This window comes from Vairimorpha necatrix, chromosome 5, assembly GCF_036630325.1.
Source record: "Vairimorpha necatrix chromosome 5, complete sequence".
Taxonomy (NCBI): Eukaryota; Fungi; Microsporidia; family Nosematidae; genus Vairimorpha; species Vairimorpha necatrix.
The window spans coordinates 692,611-718,294 of record NC_088820.1 but is presented as its reverse complement, the minus strand read 5'-3'; the positions used below and the strand labels follow the sequence as shown (position 1 = coordinate 718,294).

Sequence of the window (25,684 nt, the reverse complement as noted above, 5' to 3'; positions counted from 1 at the left end):
CTGTCTAAGAGACATTTATTCATGAGTTTGTTTGTTTTAAGCAGTTTGTTTGTTTTGCATGAAATTTAAAAGTATAAAAGAAATTTGAAATAGCATAAAATAAAAAAAAATATTTTTATTCTGAAAATGAGATCGGAGTAAAAAAGCACAGTCCATCCACTGACGTAGTAATTACCAGATTATTTACTAGACACACATCTTTGTAATACCTTTGTCCTTGGTGTACAAAAAGAAGATATTTTTCATATTCCCATTCGTCCTCAAGTGAAGTGTCAAAAATGCACAATTGTTCATCACTTGTGCTTAAGAAAATGTCTGAATCTTTCCAAGTTAAAGATGAGATACTTGATTTATGCCAGAATATTCCTATTTCATTTTTTGGCATTCTCATGTCGATGACTTTTATAGATCCGAGATCATCCCCCATGGCAAAAAGATTGTCTTTATTTGTGTCTATTGCATTTATTTCTGCCTTTTCAATTTTATGAAACACGACATCTTTAGATCTTAAATCTGTGATCTTGGACGATTTATCGGAAGAAGCAGAGTAAATTAGAGAATTATGGAAATTTAGAGAATTTATAGAATCTGAGTGAACAAATCTTGTTTCAGTTACTCTGTCAGTGAAAATAGAAACATTTCCTTTATCGTGAGAGAATATTGAAGATTCTGAAGTAGAACACAGTCCATAATCCACATTGTCATAAGAAAGAGACTCTAATAATTTCAGATCCTCATTGTAAATGTCGAACGTGGTATCAGAGACACAATTTATATTTTCATTAGTCCTTATTCTATTGTAAGAGACACTGGCAGTCAGTGAATTGACCTCAAAATCTTCTTGTCCCATTTTATTAAGATCAAATACTTTGAGTTTTCCCGGCTCGTTGTCTGGATTTGTGCCCACTAAAACATATTTATTTTTAAATGTTGTCACTGTCTGTGAAGGCCAGTCCATGTCATAATAATCAAGACTGTCATAGACCTCGTCACTGCATTCTAGATCTTCATCTTCCAGATTAGGAGTATAAATTACTGTCTCCACTTCATCCATATTAGTTATATCCTCATTTGAAATATCTTCTATTTCAGTGTCCTTCGTCATACTAAAAGGGTAGAGATAATTTAAAATATTATGATGAGATAAATAAGTCCGTAAAAAGACAGACTCAAAGTTAAGATCATGATTTAACCTAAAGAACACATAATATTCAGCACAATAGGATGACATAAGAAAATCGTAAAATTTATATGAAAAATATTTAATCTTATAGCACGTTGTAATTACAACAGGCCAAATAATAGTATACAATTTATTTTCATAATTGTTTATTTGAATAATTCTAAAATCTCCTCAAGCTTCTCTTCTGTGTATCTTTCTTCAATTTCTTCTATAACCAGAGATAAATCAATTAGCTGCTTAGGACACAAATTTAATAACTGTAATATTTCAAATTCTACCAAATTGTATTCCTTTAATTTGGTGTATATGTCTGGTTTGTATTCTTTAGAAGTACAAAATGTCTTGACTTGATCTACGAATTTACTAGTGTCATTTTCTAATGCTTGATTTATTTCATAATTTGCAAAAAATTTGATATTTTTTTTCAAAATTTTCATCTTTCAAGGGGATCAATTTTTTGGTAAATCCAAGAAATTTATCAGTAATTTCATGTTTTTGTAAGTTACTGTGTCATTTTCCCGTACCAATTGTAGGTCTTCTCCCAGTTCTATTTTTTCGCTAATATTTTTGCAAGTTTCTGTGTCATTTTCCCGTAACAAATGTCGATCTTCTTTTAGATCTATTTTTTCTAGATCTACTTTTTGTTTCTTGTTTTTTATGTTGTAGATTATTGTGTCGTGAATTTTGTATGCACTTTTTTCTTGATATTTTGATTCTAATCCTTTCTCTGATGTTCTATAGAGAATTAATTCTTTACTGTTTATCATTTCATTGTACATTTCTACTACTTCATTCTTCTTTTTATCTTCTAGTGTCATGTATTTATCAATTAGTAAATCTGGGAATATTATCACTTGACTTTGTGTTATATTGAATTTGTATTTACAAGTGGATTTTGTTGTATAAGAAAAGTGTATTCTTCCATTTTCGCCATCTATCAAAAAGGTAGTCGAGTCAGTCAATTTATAAAGATTGTCTTCATATTTCCTTAGAAACCCGTCACTAGTTAAATTATATTCTATCTTTACATTTGTAAGTTTAAGATAGACACTGACTCCATCAGAATACTGCGAAAATAAGAAAGGATATTCTAATTTACAGGTTTCTTGTAGTACAATTTCTTCTTTGTAAAAAGGACCTTCGAATTCTCTGTATTTTAAGATTCCTATTTGATCATCGCACTTGACTTTCTTTATGTAGTCTATAAAAAGCAGATTATCTTCTGAAGGTACAAATTTAGTGTAATTATCCCACGTCTTAATTTCTTTATATTCTAGAGGAATGTAATAATGTGTGTTATCGACTCTCTTTCCATTTATATTTACGTAGTCATATTCTAAATCATCCTTGAATTCAATAATTGAGCCTTTATAAAGAAATGCCATTAAGGGTATTAAGATAAAAAACAAGATATTATAAAACCAAATTAGATTTGATTATATAACTAAGAACAAGAGTCATTTTGAGAAAACAATTAAGACATTTCAAGATCATTATATAAATGTACATGTATTGATTGTATAAGAACAGTTAGAGATATTATAAATATACAAAATTTATTTTAGAATAACTGAAATGCCGACTGTGTGCCTTTAATTTTGTACTGCTCAAAAAGCCAAGGCTCTACAAGTGAAATATTCGTATTATCTTTCGTAGATATAGAAAAACAGGCAATTTCTACCTCAAATATAGATGTAAGGTCTAATTTCATGATCATCTCCCCTATTTCCATAGCCCGGCCTTTATCATTCTTAGTGCCCAGTACTAGCATGTTCTTCATATTCCTTCTATTTCTATGAATTAATTGTTTTAATTCGAATTTACTTTCTTCCCAGACTTCTTCTGATGCACTGAGGTCTACACAGTATACCAAGACATCACATCTCTTATAGAAGTAGTCCCAGAATCTTCTCTGTTTTCTTCCGCCTTTTATATCGTATATGTGGAAGATGACATTATCAGTTTTATAATCTACTTTATTTATTTCTTTAGTATTGTCATAATTAGAAATATTGAATACAGAAGATATTGTAGAAGATTTAGCAGAATTAGTTAGGCCTAAGACACAAACTCTGAATTTGGGGACAAATAATTTCTGATAATAATTTATTAAGAGTTGTTTAGTCTGCGAACAAATTGACATAATTTGATTGTGAAAAAATAACTTTTAATATAAAAAATATGATCTCCGACATTTATTGGTACATAAAAAATGGATAAAATCTACTGGTACATGGAACATGACAGAATTGATTTATGACAAATTACTAATAATAATGTAATAATTAGATATTTATTTTATAATTATATGAATATTACAGGAGAAGAAATTCCGTATGGGATGTTTGAATTTTACAATGTAATATTTTCAGATCGCTATATTTGATTTTAAATTATCATGTTTGAAACTCTATAGAGCAATAAAAGTTTGAAATTAAAAGCCATCTAATGGTATAAAAGAAAGAAAACCAATCTATCGGAATTTAAACATCGTTTAGAGTTGACAAAAGATAAAAACGATTCATAGTCGAATGTATTTGATTTACATTGTAAAACCGTTGCATCCATCATAAAAAAACAGCACAATAAATTTACTAGGCCAACTTAGCATTAAGTGAAAGCGATATACTCATGAATACAAATAGTGTTATGAAAACATAGATGATTGTGCAAACCACCTCACCCTTAAATGAATTTCTAACGAGTTAAATACTCAAACAATATAAATTTGACTATATCTTCAATATCGAAAAAAGCTCATGTAACAAAAAAAAGGCTTTCTTCGATTCCAGCTGAACAGAATTCTCTGGACAAAATATACAAGTTGAATATATATATATTAATTGTAATTGGTAGGTACTAATTAAAAAATCTAGTTTTTTTCTTGATAACCTATAAACACTCATACGACACTAGGTTGAGGATATTTAGGAAATAATACCGAAGCATATTAGGATATACCATCATGTTGTGGCCAATATATTAACTGCATTTCGCAATTACAATAAATGGAACATATTTATTTGATTAAGACGTAGCGTATAATCCGAGAGGAGCATGAACTGGATTAAAAATAAACTATTATGTTCTTTTGAAATAATCTTGGGCTGAAGTAAGCATTAGCTACAAAAAATCGATATAGGGTTTTTTTGTTTTTTTTTGCCCCTTTTTTTAAAAAATGGAGGAAAGAAAATGATGAGGAAGGAACAAAAATAAAAACTAGAATAAATATTTTAATAAATCTTCAAACACTGAAGTTGTGGAGTTTCTTTGGATCATATATCTAAATAAATAAAGTTTAGCGCTATTTGATGATCTATTTCTATTTGGTATAGATTGTTTTAAAGATCTCCAATTACCTTCTATGGTATTGGTATGTACTCCTGTATTCGGATCTCTAAAATGTAATGTATGATTAACCATATGATGTTGGTTAAATATTGTATTTAAAGAATGATACGCTCTCCACATATCGCTATATATAATACTGCTTCTACTTACATATTTTAAAAGAAGTTCAGTAAGTGTCCTTTTGTTTCTTTTCTTAATATATACTACTATGATTTTACGTTGGATGGTACGTTCGACCATTCCAAAACACCAAAATCCTTTTACTTACTTCCCCCTATTGTATTTATTCTTCCCAATCTTAGTCTCATCAATTTCCATTATAGTATTATCGCCTCCAATAGTCCCTATACTAGATAAATACTTATCATAAAGACTCATTTCTTTTACTTTTTTTAGCACGAAAGATATAGAAGGTTTAGTACAACCTAAAACATGAGAAATGGACTTACGCGAATAACCTAAAATCCATAAATTTAGTATTTGTAATATTGTAATGTGATTTAGTTTGACTGCTGAAAGAAAGTTCCATTCCAAATTAAAATTGTGTTTTTACATGAGCTCCATGGACACCTTATGAGACTTCTTTGCTCCCCTCTTTGCTTCATTATTGATTACAGACGCTACATTTTTTATTTTGTTTCTTTATTATTAAATCATTATACATGATCTCCAATTCTTCTCTTGTCCGAATTCTTTCCTCCATTTTTAAAAAAAAGGGGCAAAAAAACCCATTATCGATTTTTTGTAGCTAATGCTTACTTCAGCCTAATCTTGATAAGTTTTCATAATGGATAAGGTCATTTTTCATTATCCGCGGAAAGTTTAAAGAAGATAAATGGTCTTGACATCAATTATAGACATAACTTCTTATTCTTAACAGTTTTATTTCATCAAAGTATTCTTTTCATGACCAAGATGTGTTTTTTTCTTTTTATTTTGTAGATTGTCTAATCAAAACAAGTATTTTGGCTATTATATGTCTAGATAATAGATATTTTTGCCTTGCGGTGTACTGAAATATGATAGACATGCTAGAAAAAAGAGCAAGAGAAGATTTTTTTCAATGAATTTTTTTTTGAATTTATATAAGGTGGCGATTATTCAATATAAACATGGTACTGTAAATGCATAAAATAACGAAATAAACCTTGTAATACATTATTATCTTAAATTATGAAGTTATTATTATATTTAAAAATAATGACTACCATTATTAGACCACATTTTGATCTAATAAATATTAAGATACAAAAAAAACGAATTTTACTAAATAAAAACTGATAGATGTCAAAATTTCAACTCAAATTTAAAATTTTCATTTTACGAGAAAATACAAATTTACGGATAAAAAAAGTGTTTGACATGTTGTTTGACATCTCCAAGTATAAAAAGTCAAATTTTGTTTAATCCCCCAATGTCGTTTTATCAATCAAAGTTTGACAAGGTCAAACCACAAGACAAAAAAACCAATTTCATACTCACTGAAGACCAGATCACTAAAGTTCGTACTTTTTTCCAAGATGCTCTTTGTAAGAATCTCAATCTCAGACGCGTCTCTGCTCCTCTTATGGTCACTTCTTCCTCGGGCTTCAATGACGACTTAAATGGCACAGAGAGGAAGATCAAGATTGATCTCAAGACTGGCCCGACTACTACGATCGTACACTCCTTGGCCAAATGGAAGAGACACGCCCTTAAGAAGTACAATTTTGATATGTACAGTGGTTTATACACAAACATGAATGCACTGCGTATTGATGAAGATTTGTCTAACATACACTCGTACTATGTGGATCAATGGGACTGGGAGAAAGTAATAAAAGAAGAAGACAGGAACATTGAGTACCTTAAGAAGACAGTCAAGGATATTTACAAGAGTCTAAAAGAGACAGATTTCTTAATAAGAAGTGAATACCAAGAGCTGACTCATAAGTTACCAGAAGACATACAGTTCATCTTTACACAAGATTTAGAGGACGAGTATCCCGATCTTGACCCAAAAGAAAGAGAATACGAGTGTGTCAAGAAGCACAAGGCCGTCTTCTTAATGAAAATAGGCGGAGTACTCCGCTCAGGCACTCGCCACGATGGAAGGGCGCCCGATTATGACGACTGGGAATTAAATGGAGATATTCTTCTTTACAATGAGCTACTAGACATTCCTTATGAAATATCTTCTATGGGAATACGAGTGAGCAAAGAGAGCCTCATGAGACAATTAGAAGAAGCCGGCGCACTAGACAGGACTAGTCTCAAGTTTCATAGCATGTTATTGAATGATGAGCTCCCTTTTACAATAGGCGGGGGTATTGGCCAGTCAAGGGTGTGCATGTTTCTGCTTGATAAACTTCACATAGGCGAAGTACAAGTTTCAGAATGGGACGAGAAAACAAAAAAATATTGTGCCACTAGAAACATCAATCTTTTATAAATGAAATTTAATAAATAAATTTTATTATTATTATAATTTTATTTCTATATTAAATAGTATTTATTTTTAAATGTTAACTTTATTATGTAAAATACTGTGATATGTCGTACATACGAAATTCAGAATTGTCTAAATGCATTTTCACATATTTCACTACTTCAAAATATCCCAAACTAGTAAACTTCCCCACTAAATATTCAAGGAATGTATCAAATTCTTCATTCTTAGGCTTAAACTTCAACTCGCTCATGCAGTACAGGCAATTATCAAAATACCCTTCAAATTGTAATTTACAATCTTCACACTCAAAACACAGAGAAAACTTCCTCTCTATTTCTACGCATATAACTTCCCTTATATTCCTCAAATAAACACCCTCTTCTAGTTTATTCCCACACTGGCCGCATGTAATACTGGGATTTTGTGTATACTGACAGCACTCCGTCTTAATTTGTAATATCTTCTGGGAGTGCGTCTTCTTGTACTCAATATTGAATATTCTATAAATCCTCTCTATGGAATAATGACTAATAGACAAGGCCCTTAGTAGAGGAGGAAGTATCTGGTTATTAATATAATAATTTATATCTACCTTACACTTCTCCGTGGGGAGAAATGCCCTCTTATAAAAATCTTTCTCTTTGTCTGATTCGCCTATAATATAAGAAATCATGTCATGTGTCTTGTAAATAATTCCTTTTTCTTTGAGTCTTTTACAGAGGTGTATGAAAGGGAGGGGTACATTAGAAGCGTAATGGGACAAGGGTTTGTTTAACATATTGTGGATTATAAAGTCCTTTTTGTCTCTGTGTTTTAATAATTCAAATTCTTCTTTTAAGACTTTGTATAAGTCTGATTTGTCTGTACCCAACAAAATCTTATTGACTTTGTTTAGTATGTCGACAGATGCTTGGCAGAAGTTTCTTTTTACACTATCAGTGCCTTTATATTCTTCTTTTATATCATACAAACTATCTAAGGGAGTATTAAATCTGTCATTTTGACTATTATCATTAGATAGTGCATCTTTATTGTATTTAGAATTTAGTGCAATTTTCTCAATAGATAACGCACTGTTATTGTAATAAGATAACCCACTGTTATCGTAATTAGAATTTAGTGCATCTTTATTATAATCAGATTTTTCACTATTAAATAATGCATCTTTCATGTCGGGAGAAGTGTCTTTAATATTTATATATCTGCCTATATATTTCTTCTTTTTATATATCAACAATTTAACAAATATCTTCTCTAACTCAATCTCTACATTTTTATATTTCCCATTTATCAATTCTATAACTTTATTAGATATCCCTTTGGCTTTATTAATATTCTCTTCTGTACATTTTAATCCCGTGTTTATCATTATCGAGTCTGTGTCTCCATAAATTACTTTATATTTTAAATCTTCTTCTATAGATTTCTTAGTATCTTGTAATATTTCCCTTCCTTTTTCTGTTATAAATGACGCCATATTGTAATTACAGAATCTACTGTTTGGGTATCCCAAGGATCCGTAGATACTATTTGCAAGGATTTTTAAGGCTAGTTGTCTTATATTGTAAATATTCGAGTGTGTATTTGATTTCATAAGTTTTTTGACTTCTTTTCTTCTTTTTATCAAGTTTGATAATATTTTAGGTAAAATTCCCATAGATTTATCAATAGCATCTTGTTTATCGTCATAGATAGTTGTTGTGTCAGTTATTGAATCATATTTGTAAGTTGTCGAGTTTAATTTTCTAAATATCTCTGGATTAGAAAAACACACATTATATTCTTGTATAATACTAGGATACAAAGAATTAAAATCTAATAACAAGACCAATTCATCATAAACTCCTGTCTCTGGATCAAGTACAAGTCCTCCCAAATATTTCTCACTTTTATTTGTCGTCTCTGGTGGCAGTAAATATTTATTATTATACAATTCGTGTAATAAAGCGTATTCTATAATTTCGGCTCTGTTGTTGTTTAATACTTTGTTTATTGTGTAGCCTGATAATTCGGATAATTCTTTAGATAAAATCAAGGCATTTGATTTTATAAATAAATCGTATAAGATTTTGGAAATTATAAATAGGTCAGTGGTGTGTTCATAAGGAAGTTTAAAGTATTTACATAATTCTAATATTGAGAAGTCTCTAGATTTTATGTTAGCAGTGGCGTATTGGAACATGTCGCAGATGATTTGTTTAGGGAATTCAAGTTTCAAAGGGCCTAAGTTATTAAAATAAATTAAGCAGTCTATTTGTTCCATAGAAATGATATCTTTTATTTTATTTATCAAATCATTATTATCTTTAAATATAATTTGCTCTTGTTTGATATCATTTTCTTTATTGATTTTATCCTTAGATTTAGGTCTTTCATTTTTCATATTTTGCGATTTCCCTGAATAATATTTTATGCCATTTATGCAAATTACGAAATTTATAATTTCATAATTCTCCATTTTTATGCTTATACTTGCATAATTTAATCTTGGCATATTACATTTAATCCTCTTTTCCAAATCTGTAAATTTTATATAAGTCTTATTCCCTTTAATTTTCAATACACAAGGAAGTTTGATATCTTTCGAAATTAAAGCTGTCTCCAGAGGATTCAGAAATTCATAAAATATTTTACTACAAAATTCACTCTTGAAATTTAGATTTGATTTTTTTTCTGGTAGAAATCTCAGTACTGAGATTTCTCTACCCAAATCATCGTAGAAAATATTTACAAGTTTGTCTTCTTCTATAAATTTCATAGTCCCGTAATAATTTATAAGATCTTGTTTTAAACAAGAAATTTCTTTATTATTATTGTAGACTGCTAAAAGAGGAGAGTCTACTAGATCTACTGTAAGTTTCAGTTGTGTAGATTTTAATGTTTCTATATTGTCGAGATCTTTCTCTGAGTCTGTTTCCAGTTTTCTACCGTACAAATAAATTGTGTTTGGTAAGAAGCTTTGTAAGTTGTAACAATAAAAATACATGTGGGGTAAAAAAGAAATTATAAGAAAATGTAAATAAAACTGTCACAATCGATGTAAAGACAAAGACTGTTTCTGGTTTTATTATTTTGATGTTATTCAAAATGGCAGAGAAATATCACAGAAAATATTCTCTGTAGCTTTCGAATTGGGGGCTAAAGAAAAAAACAATTTATAGAAAAAATTTTAAATTTACAAAATACAGTATAGATCAAATTTATAAATAAGATATGTCAAATGTTTTATTTGGATTTTCCATCCCCTCTTTCGGAAATGTTTTTAAATACTTTTTGTAGCCAATCAAATCTGTCCATTTGTAAGAATATGATTGGTCAGCATTTGATCGGCTACGACACCCCCTCAATCAGTCTTCGACGTGTCCTTCTTAATATGACTTATGTTAACTCTCAATACGCCTGCTGAATTTTTCCTTTTTACCAGAAATGCGTCTTCACTTAAAATTTTGACAATAATATAACCAGGTGACCATTTAGCTTCTAACTTTCCACTTCCTGGGTAATCTCTGTAAACTAAAACATCTTCTCCTATTTTAAACTTTTGCTTTATATCTTTTTTCCCTTTAACGATGTATTTGCTGTATTTTTTAAAGTTTAAGTCCCTCTTCCGTAAAAGTTCTTGCTTCGTATAGGTCTTAGGGGTAACTCCTATTCTCTCATCTATGGCTGTTGTTATTTGCTGACCGTATTTTAGAATGTACGGCGATGTTCCTATTGATCGGTTAAACGATAGATTTACTGCCAATGTAGCTTCTTTGACAACTTTCCTCTAGCCAATTTCGCCATAGTTTGCTAATTTTCTAATTTTGTTCGTCAATGTTTGTATGACCCTCTCAACCGCGCCTGTAGTCTGGTGATGGTATGGCGAACAAAATTCCCATGATATATTATACTTTGAACCTAATGCTTGTACCACGCTGTTGTCAAACTCTAAGCCGTTGTCTGTCAAGATTCTTTCGGGTATCCCATGCTTACTAATGATTAATTCTTCGATCGCCTTATATATTTCACAGCTCTTTTTGCTTCGTAAGATCTTGGTTTCTATCCATTTAGAGTAGTGATCGATCGCTACAAATATGTATCCGCTTCCGCTGTTGTCCGAAAGTTTTCCAAGCAGATCAAATTCCCACAGCTGATTGGGTCTTTCTGAAAGTATTACTTTGTTCTTTGTCTTCACGCGTTGATATCCCGAACGAAGACATGTTTTGCAATTGCTTACGAATTTCGAAATGTCTTGGTGCATTGTTTTCCACTTATGTGCCTGTGAAATCATAAATTTCATGGTATTTGATGTCCCATGCCCTGATATTTTATGGTACTCCTCTAGTATGTCGTTGATGTTATTATTCGATAACTGATGTAAATCAATGTTACATGTTTCACACTCTTGGTGAAATCTACTAAAGCCATCAGCAATGTTATGCTCTCCTTTTATATACTCCAATTCGAAGTCGTATTCCGCCAATTTGAGTGCCCATCTGAGAATCCTACTAGTTGGATCCTTCACTGTCCATAGATAGATTAAGGCTTTGTGGTCCGTTCTGAGCGTAAATTTGCTTCCCAAAAGGTAATGTCTAAAATGTTCTATTCCTTTAACCAAGCCAAGAAGTTCTTTATCGGTAACTGAATAATTCTTCTGACAATTATCTAGTCTTTTGCTAAAGGCGGCTATCATTTTTTCAGCTCCAGTTTTGTTCTTTTGCAGCAGCACCGCTCCTATTCCCGTTTCAGATGCGTCAGTAACCAGAATGAATGGAGCTTTAAAATTTGGCTGTGTACGTATTGTATTTTGGCTTAGTACTTTTTTAACGGTTTTAAACGTATCCAGCTGTTTGTCAGTAAGTTTAATTTTTTTACCAGATGTCTGTTTTTCGCCCTTAAGTACATCATACAAGGGTCCCGTAATTTCTGCCATCTTTGTCACAAAATCCCTGCAATAGTTGGCCATTCCTAGAAAACTCCTTAATTCCTTTATGGTGGTAGGAATTGGGTACGCTTGTATATCCTTAATGCGCGTTTCGTCTACCTTTATGATTCCGTTTCCAATGACGTTCCCCAAGATCTTTATTTCCGATCTAAAGAATTTACACTTTTTCTTATTAAGCGATAGATTTGCCGCTCTTATTTTTCCCAATACTATTCTCACATGTTTCTTATGTTCTTCCTTGTTCCTTGAATATATTATAATATCGTCTAAGTATGGGATCACAAAATTATGGTTTTCTTTCCTGAATATATTGTCCATTGCCCTTTGAAATGTTGCTGGGGCGTTACATAGTCCGAACGGCATACGATTAAATTCGTATAATTTCCCCCTATACGAAAATGCTGTCTTTTCCTTGTCTTCTTCTTGTAAAGGAATTTGATGGAATCCACTAGTCGCGTCCAGTATTGTAAAAATAGTTGCAGTTGATAGACTGTCAAAAATCTCGTCGATTCTAGGTGTCATGTATGCGTCCTTTACTGTTATGCTATTCAGACCTCTATAGTCTACGCACATTCTCCATGTTTTGTCAGGCTTCGGTACCATCAGTATTCTGCTACACCAGGGACTTCTGCTTTCCCTTAAAATTCCAAGTTCTAGGAGTTTGTTGATTTCTTCATTTACGGCTTCTTCTTGTGATACTGGTATTCTTCCGTTCCTTTGGCAAATTATCTTCGTACTGTTCGTCTGTATACGATGACTACCTGCAGTGCAGAGGTTATAGTCGCTTATTTCTGTTTTGAAGACGTCCTCGTACTCTTTCAAAATTTTGTTCTCTTCTAAATCACATGCGGAATTCGACATTTGGTTGATTCTATATTTTGGTGCATTTAGAATATCTAAAATCAGTTTTCTATTGTCGCATATTACATTTGCTCCTATTATAACATATTTTATGTCTTTGATTATTAAGGGTGAGAAGATCACACCTTTTCCATTGATTTCGATTATACAGTCTTTTAAATAGCCTTCTATTTTTAATATTTCATTTCCTATACCTTTTACTACGCCATTATATCTAATAATCTTATTACGTTCTTCTTGTGGAATATCATTGTAATTTATGACCGAAACATCGGCCCCAGTGTCTAGTAGTACTTTCGTATTTTTATTAAAGAGACGGCTTTCCACAAAAAATGGGTTAAAACTATTTTGTATATGATGTAAATAGAATTCAATTTCTTTATTGTCATGATCTTTCTCGTCACTTTCGTATTCTTCAACGGCATTTATATTTTTTCTCTTCAAGTTGTTTCTTTCTCTATTGAGTATTATGGTAAGTGCTTTGCAGTCTCTTGTGGAATGGTTACATTCCCCGTGGAGTGTGCACCGTTTATTAGTATGCCGCGGTAGTTTTTCATGGGTTATGTTTCTTTTAAATCCTTTTTCTTTGTAAAAATTAGTGTGGGGCCCTCTGCCCGCGTTGTCGTGTAGCTTAGTCCTAGCTAACATCTTATCGGGATATGGAATCCACGATATCTCCTCCGCCTTTTGTATAAATCCTTGCCACGTCTGGACTGTAGTTGCGGTCTGGTATAACAGAGCTTTTATCTCCATTGGTGATTTATTAATTACCATTTGGCACAAAGCGTCCAAATTTATAAGAGATCTCTCATATATTACAGTAGCTTCCTGTAGCATCTGCGAGTAATCTTCTCTCGTTTCCGGGACCATTATTGAGAGGAACCTGCTTAGTGTTATATCGTTGTTCTTATACGATCCAAATCTTTTCTTTATTAAATGAAGTATTTCCTCTAAGCTGACTGTCTCCATTTTCCCGCCTAATGTCTGGGAAGCCCATGATAATGCTTTCCCCCTGAGCTTGCTCACCAATGCCGCTTTGAATTGATCATTGGTCCATTTCGAAACTTCCCCTACCAACATTATGTCTCTCAGCCAGACATTTACATCCTCACCTGCTTCTCCTGTGAAGCATCCGACATTGTTTGTCGTTGTCGCCATGTCAAATGTTTTATTTGGATTTTCCATCCCCTCTTTCGGAAATGTTTTTAAATACTTTTTGTAGCCAATCAAATCTGTCCATTTGTAAGAATATGATTGGTCAGCATTTGATCGGCTACGACAAGATATTTTAAAACTTTAAAAATTTAGGCCAAAGTGCACTTTAGTCAAAATTTACAAATTACAGTATAGATAAATCTAATAAATTTATACATGTTTGGTATAAATTTATATATTATATTAACTTATCTTGTCTTTTTAAGTCAAATCGCAAATTATTTGATATAGTATCTCTATAATAGATATTATATTACTGTTTACCCCCTTATGGATTGTCGCCTTAGTTCTTATAAAAAAAACAACTCTTTAAAAGAGCTCATCTCAAATGAAATGAGCGAGTACTGGGCCACTGACGACTCCCTCCCCCACGGCATCCAAATAAAATTCCATAAATTGACTTATGTAGAAGAAATAAGACTCTTCCTTAGCTTCTCTCAAGATGATAGTTACACACCCAAGGAAATAGAAATAAGAACAGGCATGACCCTGAGCACTATGGAGAGTATCTTAGTAGTCACACTTATGGAGCCAGAGGGACTTCTCTCTCTGAGTGTCAAACAAGTGTGCTTTTATTTACAAATAATCATTTTGTCAAATCATCAAGAAGGAAAAGATTCACACATAAGAAACTTAAAGATAATGGAATCTAAAAACAAAGAAATGTACATTAAAATACCCGAATAAAGAACATATTATATTTTTACAATGTTGATGTATAAATAAATGTGTGCAATACATATAATATTATTTAAAATTAAATTTTTATTTTATCTCCTGTTGTTCTTGCCCTTAAATCTGAAGAAATGCTTGGGCTTCCTTTCATAATGCCCTTTAGTGTCAAATCTAGACTTCTCTTTACTCCTGTCAGGCTTCTTATCATTCGCCAAATGCACTGGTATTCTGTCTCTTCGATTAACCTTCACAATTTGTGTATTCTTACGATTAATTTGTTTGGATCTCGGGACTTTGTTTGTCTTCCTTAATTCTCTCTCTATCTTTTTTTCTTCTATTTTATCATAAATCTTCTTCATATCTTCTCTTTGTTCTTTAGTCAAAATATCATAATTCTTAGTATAAATCGCAAACATTTTATCTTCTTCTTCTTCCATTTCATTCAATTTCCTTACTATGTCGTCATCTATAAAATCGCAAAAATTTTTACCATTTATAATTTCGGGAATTTGATCATATTTATATTCTTCTTTACAAAAATATCTTTCTTGTTCATTATTTAACTCTTCTATTTCCCTTTTAATTTCTCTGGGTGGTTCTTTTTCTTTTTGATATCTGGATTTTGACATAGTAATTCTATTTATATATTCTTTTATCTTCTCATTTTCTAATTTCCTATCTACTCTTTCTTCTAATAAAATGTCACAAGCTAACTTCTTGGCTCTTTCTACATTAAATTCATCTTGTGTAGAAATTTCTATAAAAATTTTATCTTGTAAAAAATTTTTAAGAAGATCTTTATCTTTTAAATCTTGGACATTATCAAGTTTTAATAAATCGCATTTGCTTAAAACAATCACAATTTTAGAATCTAAAAGTGGACTGAGTGTGTTAAATAAAGAAATTTGTTCATCAATATTATGACCACAATTGCCACTTAAGTCGAAAAAATATAAAACTACTGCTTTTATATGAGCCAAAGCAGTAATAGACAACATTTCTATCGTATTTCTATCTTCTAACTCGTGATCTAAAATCCCCGGCGTATCAATAACTTGCCAATTCAAATAATTATAATCAAAATGGCCAACATACAAACTTTTAGTAGTAAAAGCGTACGGCTGGACTTCTACGTCAGCCCGACTAATTTTATTTATAAAAGAACTTTTTCCAACATTAGGAAATCCACAAATTAGTAAAGATCTAGAATTCGGATCTATAGAAGGAAGACGTCCCAAATGCATTCTTACCTCTTCTAGATAAGTAAGAGTCTTATCTAATTTTTTACATGCACTGGCCATTCTTCCAAGTGCTCCTCTTTTAAGTTGTTTACATCTGTAAAGCGTGTCTCCATATTTCAATAACTTAACAAATTCTTTAACAATTCCTTCGCAAACTTTTCTAGTTGAGCTCACGTGGCCAAGTGCCAATTTGTAATGATCTTTATCATATAAAACATTTATAAGATCAGAATAAAATGGATGAATATCTTCAAGTCTAGGAAATTCCTTGACTATTGTTTCAAGTCTCAATTTGAATTCTTCGCCGGCTTTTTTAACTTTGTGCATGTAAAATTTTCGGATTCTTACTATTGAATATTGGGGATGTACTACGGTAGGAGATCGTTTTTGAGTTTTACTAAGAGCAATGTCAATTAAAGAAGTGTTTTGTGGTACAGGAGTTATGTAATTAAAATTTACTTTCATTTAGAGGGCAAAAAAAAAAATTAAAAAAAAAAAGAAATTAATAACCGTCAATAAAAAAAAATGAAAAACAAAAAAATTTGTCCATTGGAATGTCATACGAAAATGAGAAGTTTTATGGGATTTTTTATTTTACAGATTGTAACAATATTTTTCATATTAAGTTTTATTGGTCATTTTGTTTCTATACCTTTTATTCCTACTATGTTTTTTGTAAGAGCTCCAGCTCTTGTGCTTTATACAGTCATTTATACTTTTATAGTTTTATTGTGTTTTAATCAAATGTATGTTATTCCATATCTTAAAAATAAAGAAGATTAATTGATTGTATTTTTTATTGTCTAATGTTTAATTTGATCATTCATTTGACATATTCCCTTGTTTTTTATGATGTTTTATTTGATCAATTTTTTTTTCTATAAACAATATTTTTCTTTTGAATTCTGTTAAATCTAGTTAAAAAAAGTAATCTCCTTTTTTTAATTATTTTTTTGTCCTTCTTTAAATGTCTGTAAACGTAGAAAACTCTTTTCTTGAATTTCTAGAAGCAATTCCAAAAAATAAAATTCTTTTAGAAAATGTTATACAAAAAAATGAACAAACCCTAGTAATCGACACACAAGATCTACACGATTTTAATGAAGACTTATACGTAAATATAATGCAGAAATATGGCCAAGTAATCCCATCCATCAACAAATCTTTGGAAAAATTTTCTTTAAAAAATTTTAACAAAAAAATCAAAAATCATTCTTTTTGTAACTTGGATTTTTGTTATAAAATCCGAGATCTAAAATCTAACAAACTAGGCCAACTTGTTTCTTTTAGTGGCACATCAACAAGAACTACACAAGTTAGACCAGAATTAGTTTCTGGTACATTTATTTGTAAAGAATGTAATTCTGTTGTACCAGAAGTAGAACAAGAATTTAAATATACTGAACCACTTGTTTGTCCAAATCATCTTTGTACTAATCGTAAATTGTGGCGACTTGACATCGACGAAAGTGAATTTTCAAATTGGCAACGAATACACGTACAAGAAAATACTGACGAAATACCACCGGGTTCACTGCCTAGAAATATAGACGTCATTGTACGAAATGATTTAGTAGAAAAAATCAGAGCTGGTGAAAAATTAATTTTTACTGGATATTTGATAGTTGTTCCTGATGTTATCCAATTAATGTTACCACAATCTAAAAGTATGCCCGTGCAGGAAGGCGTGGCCGACAACATGAGATCTAAAAGAAATATAAATATTAAAGATTTGAACTATAAGTTAAGTTTTATGTGTACACACGTCAATACGAAAGAAGAAGATGATACTAATAATTTTACTAATGAAGAATTGAAAGTTATAGAAGAAATGAAATCTACTAAAAATTTGTATTACAAATTGTCTCAGAGTTTGTTTCCTTCGATACATGGACATTTTTCGATAAAAAATGGGATACTTTTACTTTTAATAGGTGGAGTTACAAAAAAAACTGAAAGTGGTGTCAAATTAAGAGGAGATATTAACATTTTACTGGTCGGAGATCCAGGAACTGCGAAATCGCAGTTCCTTAAACAAACATCGGGGATTTTATCAAGAAGTGTTTACACTTCTGGCAAAAGTAGCAGCGCCGCCGGTCTAACGGCCTGCGTCATAAGAGACGGCGAAACGGGGGAAATGTCAATAGAAGCGGGTGCTCTAATGTTAAGTGATAATGGTATTTGTTGTATAGACGAATTTGATAAAATGAATTATAAAGATCAAGTGAGTATTCATGAAGCTATGGAACAGCAGACTATTACGATAGCCAAAGCAGGTATAAATGCCACTCTAAATTCTCGTACTAGTATTTTGGCGGCCGCAAATCCTATCAAAGGAAGATACGACAAGCGTAAGACATTAAAACAGAATATAAATTTGAGTCAGCCTATTATGAGCAGATTTGATTTATATTTCGTCTTAATAGACGATGTAGACTTGGAAAATGATAGAAATGTCAGTATGCACATTTTAAATAATCATCTTCTTTCTTCTGAAATTAACATGAGTGACAGTTATTTTACACTTGAACAAGTCAAATTGTTCATTCGCTACGCAAGGAAACAGAAACCTCTTTTGAACGAAGAAGTTCATAAGAAATTAGTAGAGAAATATATAAAAATCAGACAAGATAGTTTGATAAATAATAGTAATTATAAAATGACAGTACGTCATTTAGAAAGTATGATAAGACTTAGTGAAGCCTTGGCCAAGTTACACTGCGACTCTGAAGTTAGAGAATGTTATGTTGAAGAAGCTTTCCGTCTAATTTCTAGTAGCGTGATCGAGATAAAAGGCGAAGACATTGAAATAGGAGTTGAATCAAAGGAGACTGGACAGACTAAAATAAATTCTAATGATTTGGTGCGAATTACCAATCAGATTGTTTATTTAATTAAGACTAGGGAAGGAATGAATAAAGAAGATTTGATAAGTTGTTATATTGAACAAATTGAAGATACTTTGGAGACAGAAGATGAATTTTACGCTGAGAAAGAACTAGCAGATAAAGTGATTGATTATTTGGTAAGTCATGAAGGAGTTTTATTTATAAGTGAAAATATTTATTTTATTCATCCAAACTTTGATGTTTAAAATAAACTAATTTATTAAAAATAATATTTTAATTATATTTCATTTTTGCTATATAAAAAGCTGCGTACCTTGTTATTAAGGCGTATTAAAGTCTCGATATTATTTTTTATAAAAACATGTATGGTTTTCCATAGATAGATTAATGTCTAATTAGAAAATGCACCTGTAAACCATAAATTTAACAGTCTCAATGTTACTCTCATTTATTAGGTTTGATATAAATATAAAGAGCCTTGGCATGATTCATAAGATTTTTGAGCAAAATCAATGAAGCAACTAGATAGTTTGACCATCCACCTAGTTCTATTTTAACAAGCTGTTAAAAATAAAATTGTCAAAATTGACCATAAAATGCCGGGCTGGTGATGCAAGGGGCTATGTTTATAACAATGTAGGCTATTTTGTGTCAGTACGATGATGTCTCTCCTCGGGTTATTAACCGTGTCTTTATTTATTATGCTTAAAATTTCTGGGCGGAATTTTTAAATTGTTGGTATATATTTTCCTTAAATCAGAAAATAAACATTCCAATAAGTTTATTGGGAGTAAGAATCTCACAGTACAAGTCTATTTTATTATTCAAAATTTCTCCTCATCGGACGCATTTTGTTCTTGTTGACTTTTTAAAAAGGGCCCTTGAAATTATCCTTTTTATGAATAATAAAGACGAAGCTAAAAGAAATATAAAAAAATACAATGTTTTTGAATCTTTAAGTTCAAAAAATAATGCAAATAATATTGTCAATTTTGATAAAAATATTCCGCGATTTTTTGATTCTGATTCTTTTTCTTCTGAGTTGTACAATCCAAATAAAAAATCTTCTCTTGAAGAATTGGAGCCTATTGAACACAATGAAAGTTCAGAGTATGATTGTAATGATAAAACAATAATATTATCAGATGAAAAACAAACAATGTCTACTACAGAATCCTCTACAGAAATAGAATTGAAACATGATGAATTTATAAATGCAGACGAGTCAATAAAAGGCACAGAATTTTCTGATAATAATGATTCATTATTGAAAACCAATAATTCTCTTTTAAAAACTAATGATGATTCGATTTTGGAAAGTCAATCGTCGTCAAATTATAATTCTCCTTTAAAAAACTGTACTAATAAATCTACAAGTTTCACCAGTGACTTCGAGAAATCAATGCTAAATAAAAAATTTTCAAAAAAAGATATAAAAGATCGCAGCGATAAAAAAGAAAAGTACGACAAAATGATTGTCAAAATTAAGGCAATTTTGCCTACTCTCAAGCTCCCTGTAAATATCCAGAATTATGAAATGCGCCATGAAGACGTCTCTCTGCTTTTAGGCCCGCATTGGTTAAATGACAAGATTATAAATTCTTACATGGAATTTCTACACGAGTACGATCCTGAAATTTACATTTTCAGCTCGTATTTTTACACAAATTTAAGGAAGGGCGGCATAGAGCGAGTGTCGAAATATACATCTAATATTAATATATTTGAGTATAGATTATTATTTTTCCCTGTTCATTTACATAATCACTGGGTCTTTGTGTGTTATGATGTCTTAAAGAAGAAATTAGAATACAGAGATTCCTTAGGCGGCTCTAGTGATTCGGTACTAGAAAATCTTTCTGAATTTATAGAGTCAGAATATAAGAGAATTTATAATGAAGAATTATCAGTGTCTCAAATTTATATAGAAAATATAAGAAAACAAGATAATGGACATGATTGTGGGGTGTTTACACTGATGTACGCTAAGCAGAGAGTAAAGGATTATAATAATTTTATTTATAAAGACATGAAGAATTATAGAAGAATAATCTTGTATGAGATATTTATAGAGAAAAAGATAGAGTATTTTGAATATGATTAAAAAAAAATAAACTAAAGTACCTGAACAAAAAAATTTATAGTGCAATAAAAAATTCATGCAGAATTTTTATAATGCATAAAAAAATTATTTTACGCATAAACTTTTTTAAAACGAAACAAACTTTTTATGCAAAAATTTTATTAGGCACAACAAAAAGTCATGCAGAAATTTTATAATCCAAAATTTTTAAATGCATAAAATAATAAAAAAATTGCCATGATGCACACTACAATTTTATAAAAATTATTTATTAATTTACAATTTGCTTATTATTTCTATGTCGTCTTCTACTTCCGCATTATCAATCTTAAATTTATTGTTATACTCATAATCTGATAAAAACTGCTTATACATTCTTATTTCTTTTACTTCATCATCAAATATCTTATCATAACTATTACAGATTCTTCCTTCCATTTTAATTCTTTCTTCTGCTATAAATTTGGAAGTGACTTCTTCAAACTCTAATTCTTTCTTTTTATTTTCTTCGTATTCTTTATTTTTAATTATCCTTTTCATGTCCTGGGGGATGAAAAGAAAAGCAAAATTAAAAGAGGAAAGAAATAAGGAAAAAAAATTAGGCGAACAAAGAAATGATGAAAAAAAATCAAAATTGAACGACGAAAAAAATATCGAGAAAAAATCAAAAATGAACGACGAAGATTATCACGAATTATTTGATACAGAGAAAAAAGGCTTTTTAACAAAAGAAGAAAGCGAAATATACGAAATATTTAAAAGAAATTATAAATTTAAAGAGGAAGACATCTTAAATTTGGAGATAAATGAAGAAAATTTAAATAAACTTGTGGGTAAATTTAATCTTAAAATTACTAAGAAAGAAATTAAGAGCATGGTCGAATATATAAATAAGAAATAAAATAATAATTCAGAATCTAAATAAATATGCAAAATTTAGTAAGGGGGATGTGCATGCAGGGCCTCATGCACAATATTAAGGAACTACGCCTTATTATACTAAGTGAAGCACTTATGTCATAAAATGCAGCCTTTTTAGGCGCATTCTTCGGTTTATGTCGCAAATTCTCATGTTCAGACCCACAAGGGTAATTTAGGTAGTCTTAATTAACAATAAATTGTTTATGAAGTTAAATTTCGTCTTAAGATATTTGTAGGACGGCTTGTCCTGATATCGCTCATGGGATTTAGCTCTTCAAGACTAAAGTTTCTGCGGAATTATTTTCGTTTTGTAACTACGATTTTTCTGCTTCATTCTTCTTCAACGACACGTTTCCTTTGACAGTTGCCATATTTGCTAAAGTGCACACTGCTCTGGTTATTTCGTCCTCTCCTGCATCTCTTTAATCGTATCTTCGTCGTAATAAGAGAAGATGGATTCTAGAGTTTAGCAAACAAAAGACTGGATGTATGCTTCTAGATAAGGTTGGATTTCCAGCTTCCTGATGTACTTTCTGTGATATTTGGTCACCACTCCAACCCATGTAATTACATAAGGAGCTATTCTTGTGGATTAATTTATGTTTTAGTCCCATTATATTTGTAAGAAAGTCATATTTTCTTATTTCTCAAATCTAGACTGCATCTTTAGTAATATAAAAGTTTATTGAAAATGTTGTTTAATGTTTCGAAAAACAATAATTGATTTATTTTACAGGTTTACAGAGAAAATATATTTTCTAGTAATTTGTTGTTTGACAAACAAACTCATTTTTAAAAATATAAATAAAGAAAATTTGCATAAAATTATTTTTTTCCAATATTTTACAATTTTGCAAAATTGTAAACAAAAAGGAAATTTGAAATAGGATGATGGATGAAATAAAAACCAGGTTAGAGAAAAAAGACATGACAACAATTAATGATTTAGAAGACATTGAATTTATTACATACAAAAAAGACTTCTTAAATACGCATAAAACTACAATTTTCAATTCATTAAGTTACATTGAAATTTCTAAATTGAACCAGACAATTTTAGGAAGGTGGATGTATCCAGTAGTTTCATTTGCTAAAGATGATATAAAATTCTGGATAGCGACAACTTTGAAATATGGCCAGAGGAATGTTTTCGTTCCTTTAAATTTTTATACTTTGACAGAGACAATTCTCTCGTTGGACATAAAAGTGGGAGGTTTATTTAGAGTACGAAATTCTATGGCTACAGTCAAAGAATGTGTAAATATGTTAGAAGAAGGTATTTATAATAGAGTCTCATTTAAAGAAATAAGAGATAATCTCGCAGAAAATTTTAATGTTATAGATTTGACTACTGCTTTTAAGGAAGTATTAAGAAGTTATAAGCAGACAGTTATACCAGAGTCTTTTCTACCTATAATCTTGAAATTTAGTAAATTAGAAGACAAAAATGAGAGACTTAGTCTATACCATTATTTATATTTATCTTTACCAAAATATAATAGGCATCTCTTAGAGGCTACCATTTACTTTTTATATTTGGTACACGATATTGCAACAAATGACGGAAAAGATTATACCACAAATATGGACATGGAAGGAATTTCTACTGTGATGATGCCTAATATACTTTTAAAGAATAATAACGAGGTAAATTTAGAAGAGGTTTCAATATTAGTAGAGTTTATGAAGGAATTTATACTGAATTTTTCAGTTATTGTACAGAAAAATACCCTTTTATAATAATAGAATAAAAAATTTTAACTTAGGAAATTAACGACAACAATTTGTTTATAAAAAACAAATTCGGCATATTCTTTTCTTAAAAGATATTATTTATTTATATTCAATATTATTTTAATTATTAATCGTACTTTAAAAGGTATTATATCCTACCCGTATTTATTTTGGGTCATGAATTTTGTGCTTTATTTAAGATACTTAATTTGAAAAGTCAAATCTATCTTAAAATAATATCTAAAATTTAATTCTATAATAAATTTGACAATTTTAATAAATATTAATTTATCATTTATGATCTAAATACTAAAAATAAATTAAAATTTTTAACAAAAAAATGTTCATTTATGTACTTTTTAATTTATCAAAATATACTAAAATATATTTTTAGGGGACTTTTTAAAGTCTAAATAGTTTTTTTTAATTTATCAGAAAAATATTTTCTAAATTTAATCAAGATGTCTTTTCTTATAATGTTCAATATCTAAATCATCATCATCATTAGCACTAAAATACTCGTTAATAATATTAACTTTATTTGAAGCACACGTAGGACACGCTTTATCGCTGCAATTCCTACATTTTTCAACCCAACATTCCTTTTTTTTACATCCTTTATGACCAAAAACACAAATTCTTTTTTCAAACTCCTCTTCTTTAACTAAATTATTTCTATAATAATCTAAATAAGCCAATTCAGATAAAATTCTGAGTGGACTCTTTTTCTTACCAAGATAAAGAATGTTGTTATAATAAGTATTGTATTCATCAGTACATTCCATATACAAATCATCTTTTTTAGTACTCTGTGGGATGGGATTACTCATCATCCGATTTCGTCTTCTATAAAATGCAGCGAAATCATCAAAATTATTAATATCTCCTTTGTATTCATGTTCTTTATTGAGAGATTTTTTATTTTTTTTCTGTTTCGACTTTGTCTTGTTCCCCATTATAACCCCAAATTTTTTTAATTTTTTTTTTAAAAAAGTTATAAGTCACGATATGGAGGATTTACATCACTCCGTTTCGGGTAAATGAACAAAAAAATAAAAAAAATGTGTAAATAAAAAATACACTTTCAAATTAGTTAAAAATATGAGGTATTGTGCTAATTAAAAAATATAATAAAAATTTATAAGATAAATAAAATATCATTTTTTTGAAAGGATTGTTCAAATATAATTAGATCAAGTATTATAATAACAAATTATAGAATATATCATTTATATGTGCGATCTACGAATCCCTCTTCTTTATTTACGTAAATATGATTTATCTGTCAAAATTGCAATTAAAAAACATTTAATACCCAGCATCTTCGTTTTTAATGAGAATAAATTGTTTTTTGAAACTACGACAAATAAGAAATAAATTAACAAATAAATTTTTAAAAAAACTTATTTATTAAAATTTGATCTGAGTTATAACAAAAAAATTCATAAAAAGTTTACTTTTTATTTGTAAATGTTCATAAAGCTGTTTTCTGCTTTAACCTTTAACTTCATCCTTTAAAAAATTTGCATTTGTTTCTTATCAAAATCTGTAATTTTCTTTCTAGTAATATTATATCTCGTAAGATTATATTAAATGTCTTCTACCTAGACTAATAATTATATTTATTGATTATATAACTCATTAATCATGTCTTATGTCTGAAATTAAAGAATGAGCTCTCGAGTTTATTATAGTAAAAAATATTAAAATTTAGATCTCAATCAGAAAAGTCCATAATATACCGTAAAACAAGTACTATTAAATATCTAGTCATAATTCCTAACAAAATATTTATAATATTGCAATGTTCTTAATCTTTCTAAGAGCCCTTATAAAATTTTTATTTATGAAAAAATTGAAAACCTTCATTTTTATTTTGAAAAGAAATGTAGGTATATCCTTAATCAAGATTGATAATTAAGCAAATATTATGTATATAAAAAGCAGTATATTTTGATATAGGAAGATAGCATAAATTTTTTAAGTCTCAAGACAATATATCTCGGCCTAACCTATAAAATCTTATGCAACAAAAAGCAATTTGGAATAAATGCAACAAAGCTTAAATGATAATAAACCCTGCATATTATAATCTTCATTACAATCTTTAGCTATGAAATGCTATTTACTTCAATTTGTCTTATTTTATTTAGTTGAAAATGAATATTGGAATTGTTGTAAATTTAAATGCTGCAATGTTATAATAGATAATT

General features: G+C 29.8%; 15 protein-coding genes across 15 annotated transcripts; 6 read left to right on the top strand and 9 right to left on the bottom strand.

Moving 5' to 3' along the window:
• Nucleotides 1–115: 115 nt before the first annotated feature.
• On the bottom strand, nt 116–1,105 carry VNE69_05126 (WD40 repeat domain-containing protein; the record flags this gene model as incomplete). Its single annotated transcript, XM_065473608.1, has 1 exon — nt 116–1,105. One exon carries the CDS (start codon nt 1,103–1,105, stop codon nt 116–118), a length of 990 nt encoding a protein of 329 aa, XP_065329680.1.
• Nucleotides 1,106–1,329: 224 nt separating this feature from the next.
• On the bottom strand, nt 1,330–1,620 carry VNE69_05125 (DNA-directed RNA polymerase III subunit (RPC9); the record flags this gene model as incomplete). Its single annotated transcript, XM_065473607.1, has 1 exon — nt 1,330–1,620. The coding sequence occupies one exon, from the start codon at nt 1,618–1,620 to the stop codon at nt 1,330–1,332; it is 291 nt and encodes a 96-aa protein (XP_065329679.1).
• A 12-nt stretch (nt 1,621–1,632) lies between these two features.
• VNE69_05124 (uncharacterized protein) lies at nt 1,633–2,568 on the bottom strand (the record flags this gene model as incomplete). Its single annotated transcript, XM_065473606.1, has 1 exon — nt 1,633–2,568. One exon carries the CDS (start codon nt 2,566–2,568, stop codon nt 1,633–1,635), a length of 936 nt encoding a protein of 311 aa, XP_065329678.1.
• A 176-nt stretch (nt 2,569–2,744) lies between these two features.
• On the bottom strand, nt 2,745–3,326 carry VNE69_05123 (ADP-ribosylation factor-like protein; the record flags this gene model as incomplete). Its single annotated transcript, XM_065473605.1, has 1 exon — nt 2,745–3,326. The coding sequence occupies one exon, from the start codon at nt 3,324–3,326 to the stop codon at nt 2,745–2,747; it is 582 nt and encodes a 193-aa protein (XP_065329677.1).
• Nucleotides 3,327–5,948: 2,622 nt separating this feature from the next.
• Nucleotides 5,949–6,965, top strand: VNE69_05122 (asparagine synthetase a (ASNA); the record flags this gene model as incomplete). The annotated part of the gene is made up of 1 exon (XM_065473604.1): nt 5,949–6,965. One exon carries the CDS (start codon nt 5,949–5,951, stop codon nt 6,963–6,965), a length of 1,017 nt encoding a protein of 338 aa, XP_065329676.1.
• An 82-nt stretch (nt 6,966–7,047) lies between these two features.
• VNE69_05121 (DNA polymerase alpha catalytic subunit (pol1)) lies at nt 7,048–9,951 on the bottom strand (the record flags this gene model as incomplete). The annotated part of the gene is made up of 1 exon (XM_065473603.1): nt 7,048–9,951. One exon carries the CDS (start codon nt 9,949–9,951, stop codon nt 7,048–7,050), a length of 2,904 nt encoding a protein of 967 aa, XP_065329675.1.
• Nucleotides 9,952–10,308: 357 nt separating this feature from the next.
• Nucleotides 10,309–13,938, bottom strand: VNE69_05120 (retrovirus-related pol polyprotein from transposon Pr125pol; the record flags this gene model as incomplete). Its single annotated transcript, XM_065473602.1, has 2 exons — nt 10,309–10,734; nt 10,795–13,938. 2 exons carry the CDS (start codon nt 13,936–13,938, stop codon nt 10,309–10,311), a joined length of 3,570 nt encoding a protein of 1,189 aa, XP_065329674.1.
• Nucleotides 13,939–14,238: 300 nt separating this feature from the next.
• Nucleotides 14,239–14,655, top strand: VNE69_05119 (anaphase-promoting complex subunit 10; the record flags this gene model as incomplete). The annotated part of the gene is made up of 1 exon (XM_065473601.1): nt 14,239–14,655. The coding sequence occupies one exon, from the start codon at nt 14,239–14,241 to the stop codon at nt 14,653–14,655; it is 417 nt and encodes a 138-aa protein (XP_065329673.1).
• An 83-nt stretch (nt 14,656–14,738) lies between these two features.
• On the bottom strand, nt 14,739–16,349 carry VNE69_05118 (nucleolar GTP-binding protein 1 (GTPBP4); the record flags this gene model as incomplete). Its single annotated transcript, XM_065473600.1, has 1 exon — nt 14,739–16,349. The coding sequence occupies one exon, from the start codon at nt 16,347–16,349 to the stop codon at nt 14,739–14,741; it is 1,611 nt and encodes a 536-aa protein (XP_065329672.1).
• A 502-nt stretch (nt 16,350–16,851) lies between these two features.
• On the top strand, nt 16,852–18,978 carry VNE69_05117 (DNA replication licensing factor MCM6; the record flags this gene model as incomplete). The annotated part of the gene is made up of 1 exon (XM_065473599.1): nt 16,852–18,978. The coding sequence occupies one exon, from the start codon at nt 16,852–16,854 to the stop codon at nt 18,976–18,978; it is 2,127 nt and encodes a 708-aa protein (XP_065329671.1).
• Nucleotides 18,979–19,631: 653 nt separating this feature from the next.
• On the top strand, nt 19,632–20,837 carry VNE69_05116 (sumo-specific peptidase 1 (SENP1); the record flags this gene model as incomplete). The annotated part of the gene is made up of 1 exon (XM_065473598.1): nt 19,632–20,837. The coding sequence occupies one exon, from the start codon at nt 19,632–19,634 to the stop codon at nt 20,835–20,837; it is 1,206 nt and encodes a 401-aa protein (XP_065329670.1).
• A 255-nt stretch (nt 20,838–21,092) lies between these two features.
• Nucleotides 21,093–21,356, bottom strand: VNE69_05115 (uncharacterized protein; the record flags this gene model as incomplete). The annotated part of the gene is made up of 1 exon (XM_065473597.1): nt 21,093–21,356. The coding sequence occupies one exon, from the start codon at nt 21,354–21,356 to the stop codon at nt 21,093–21,095; it is 264 nt and encodes an 87-aa protein (XP_065329669.1).
• A 130-nt stretch (nt 21,357–21,486) lies between these two features.
• VNE69_05114 (uncharacterized protein) lies at nt 21,487–21,717 on the top strand (the record flags this gene model as incomplete). Its single annotated transcript, XM_065473596.1, has 1 exon — nt 21,487–21,717. One exon carries the CDS (start codon nt 21,487–21,489, stop codon nt 21,715–21,717), a length of 231 nt encoding a protein of 76 aa, XP_065329668.1.
• A 911-nt stretch (nt 21,718–22,628) lies between these two features.
• Nucleotides 22,629–23,477, top strand: VNE69_05113 (Rho GTPase activating protein; the record flags this gene model as incomplete). Its single annotated transcript, XM_065473595.1, has 1 exon — nt 22,629–23,477. One exon carries the CDS (start codon nt 22,629–22,631, stop codon nt 23,475–23,477), a length of 849 nt encoding a protein of 282 aa, XP_065329667.1.
• Nucleotides 23,478–23,923: 446 nt separating this feature from the next.
• Nucleotides 23,924–24,427, bottom strand: VNE69_05112 (uncharacterized protein; the record flags this gene model as incomplete). The annotated part of the gene is made up of 1 exon (XM_065473594.1): nt 23,924–24,427. One exon carries the CDS (start codon nt 24,425–24,427, stop codon nt 23,924–23,926), a length of 504 nt encoding a protein of 167 aa, XP_065329666.1.
• Between the last annotated feature and the right edge of the window lie 1,257 nt (nt 24,428–25,684).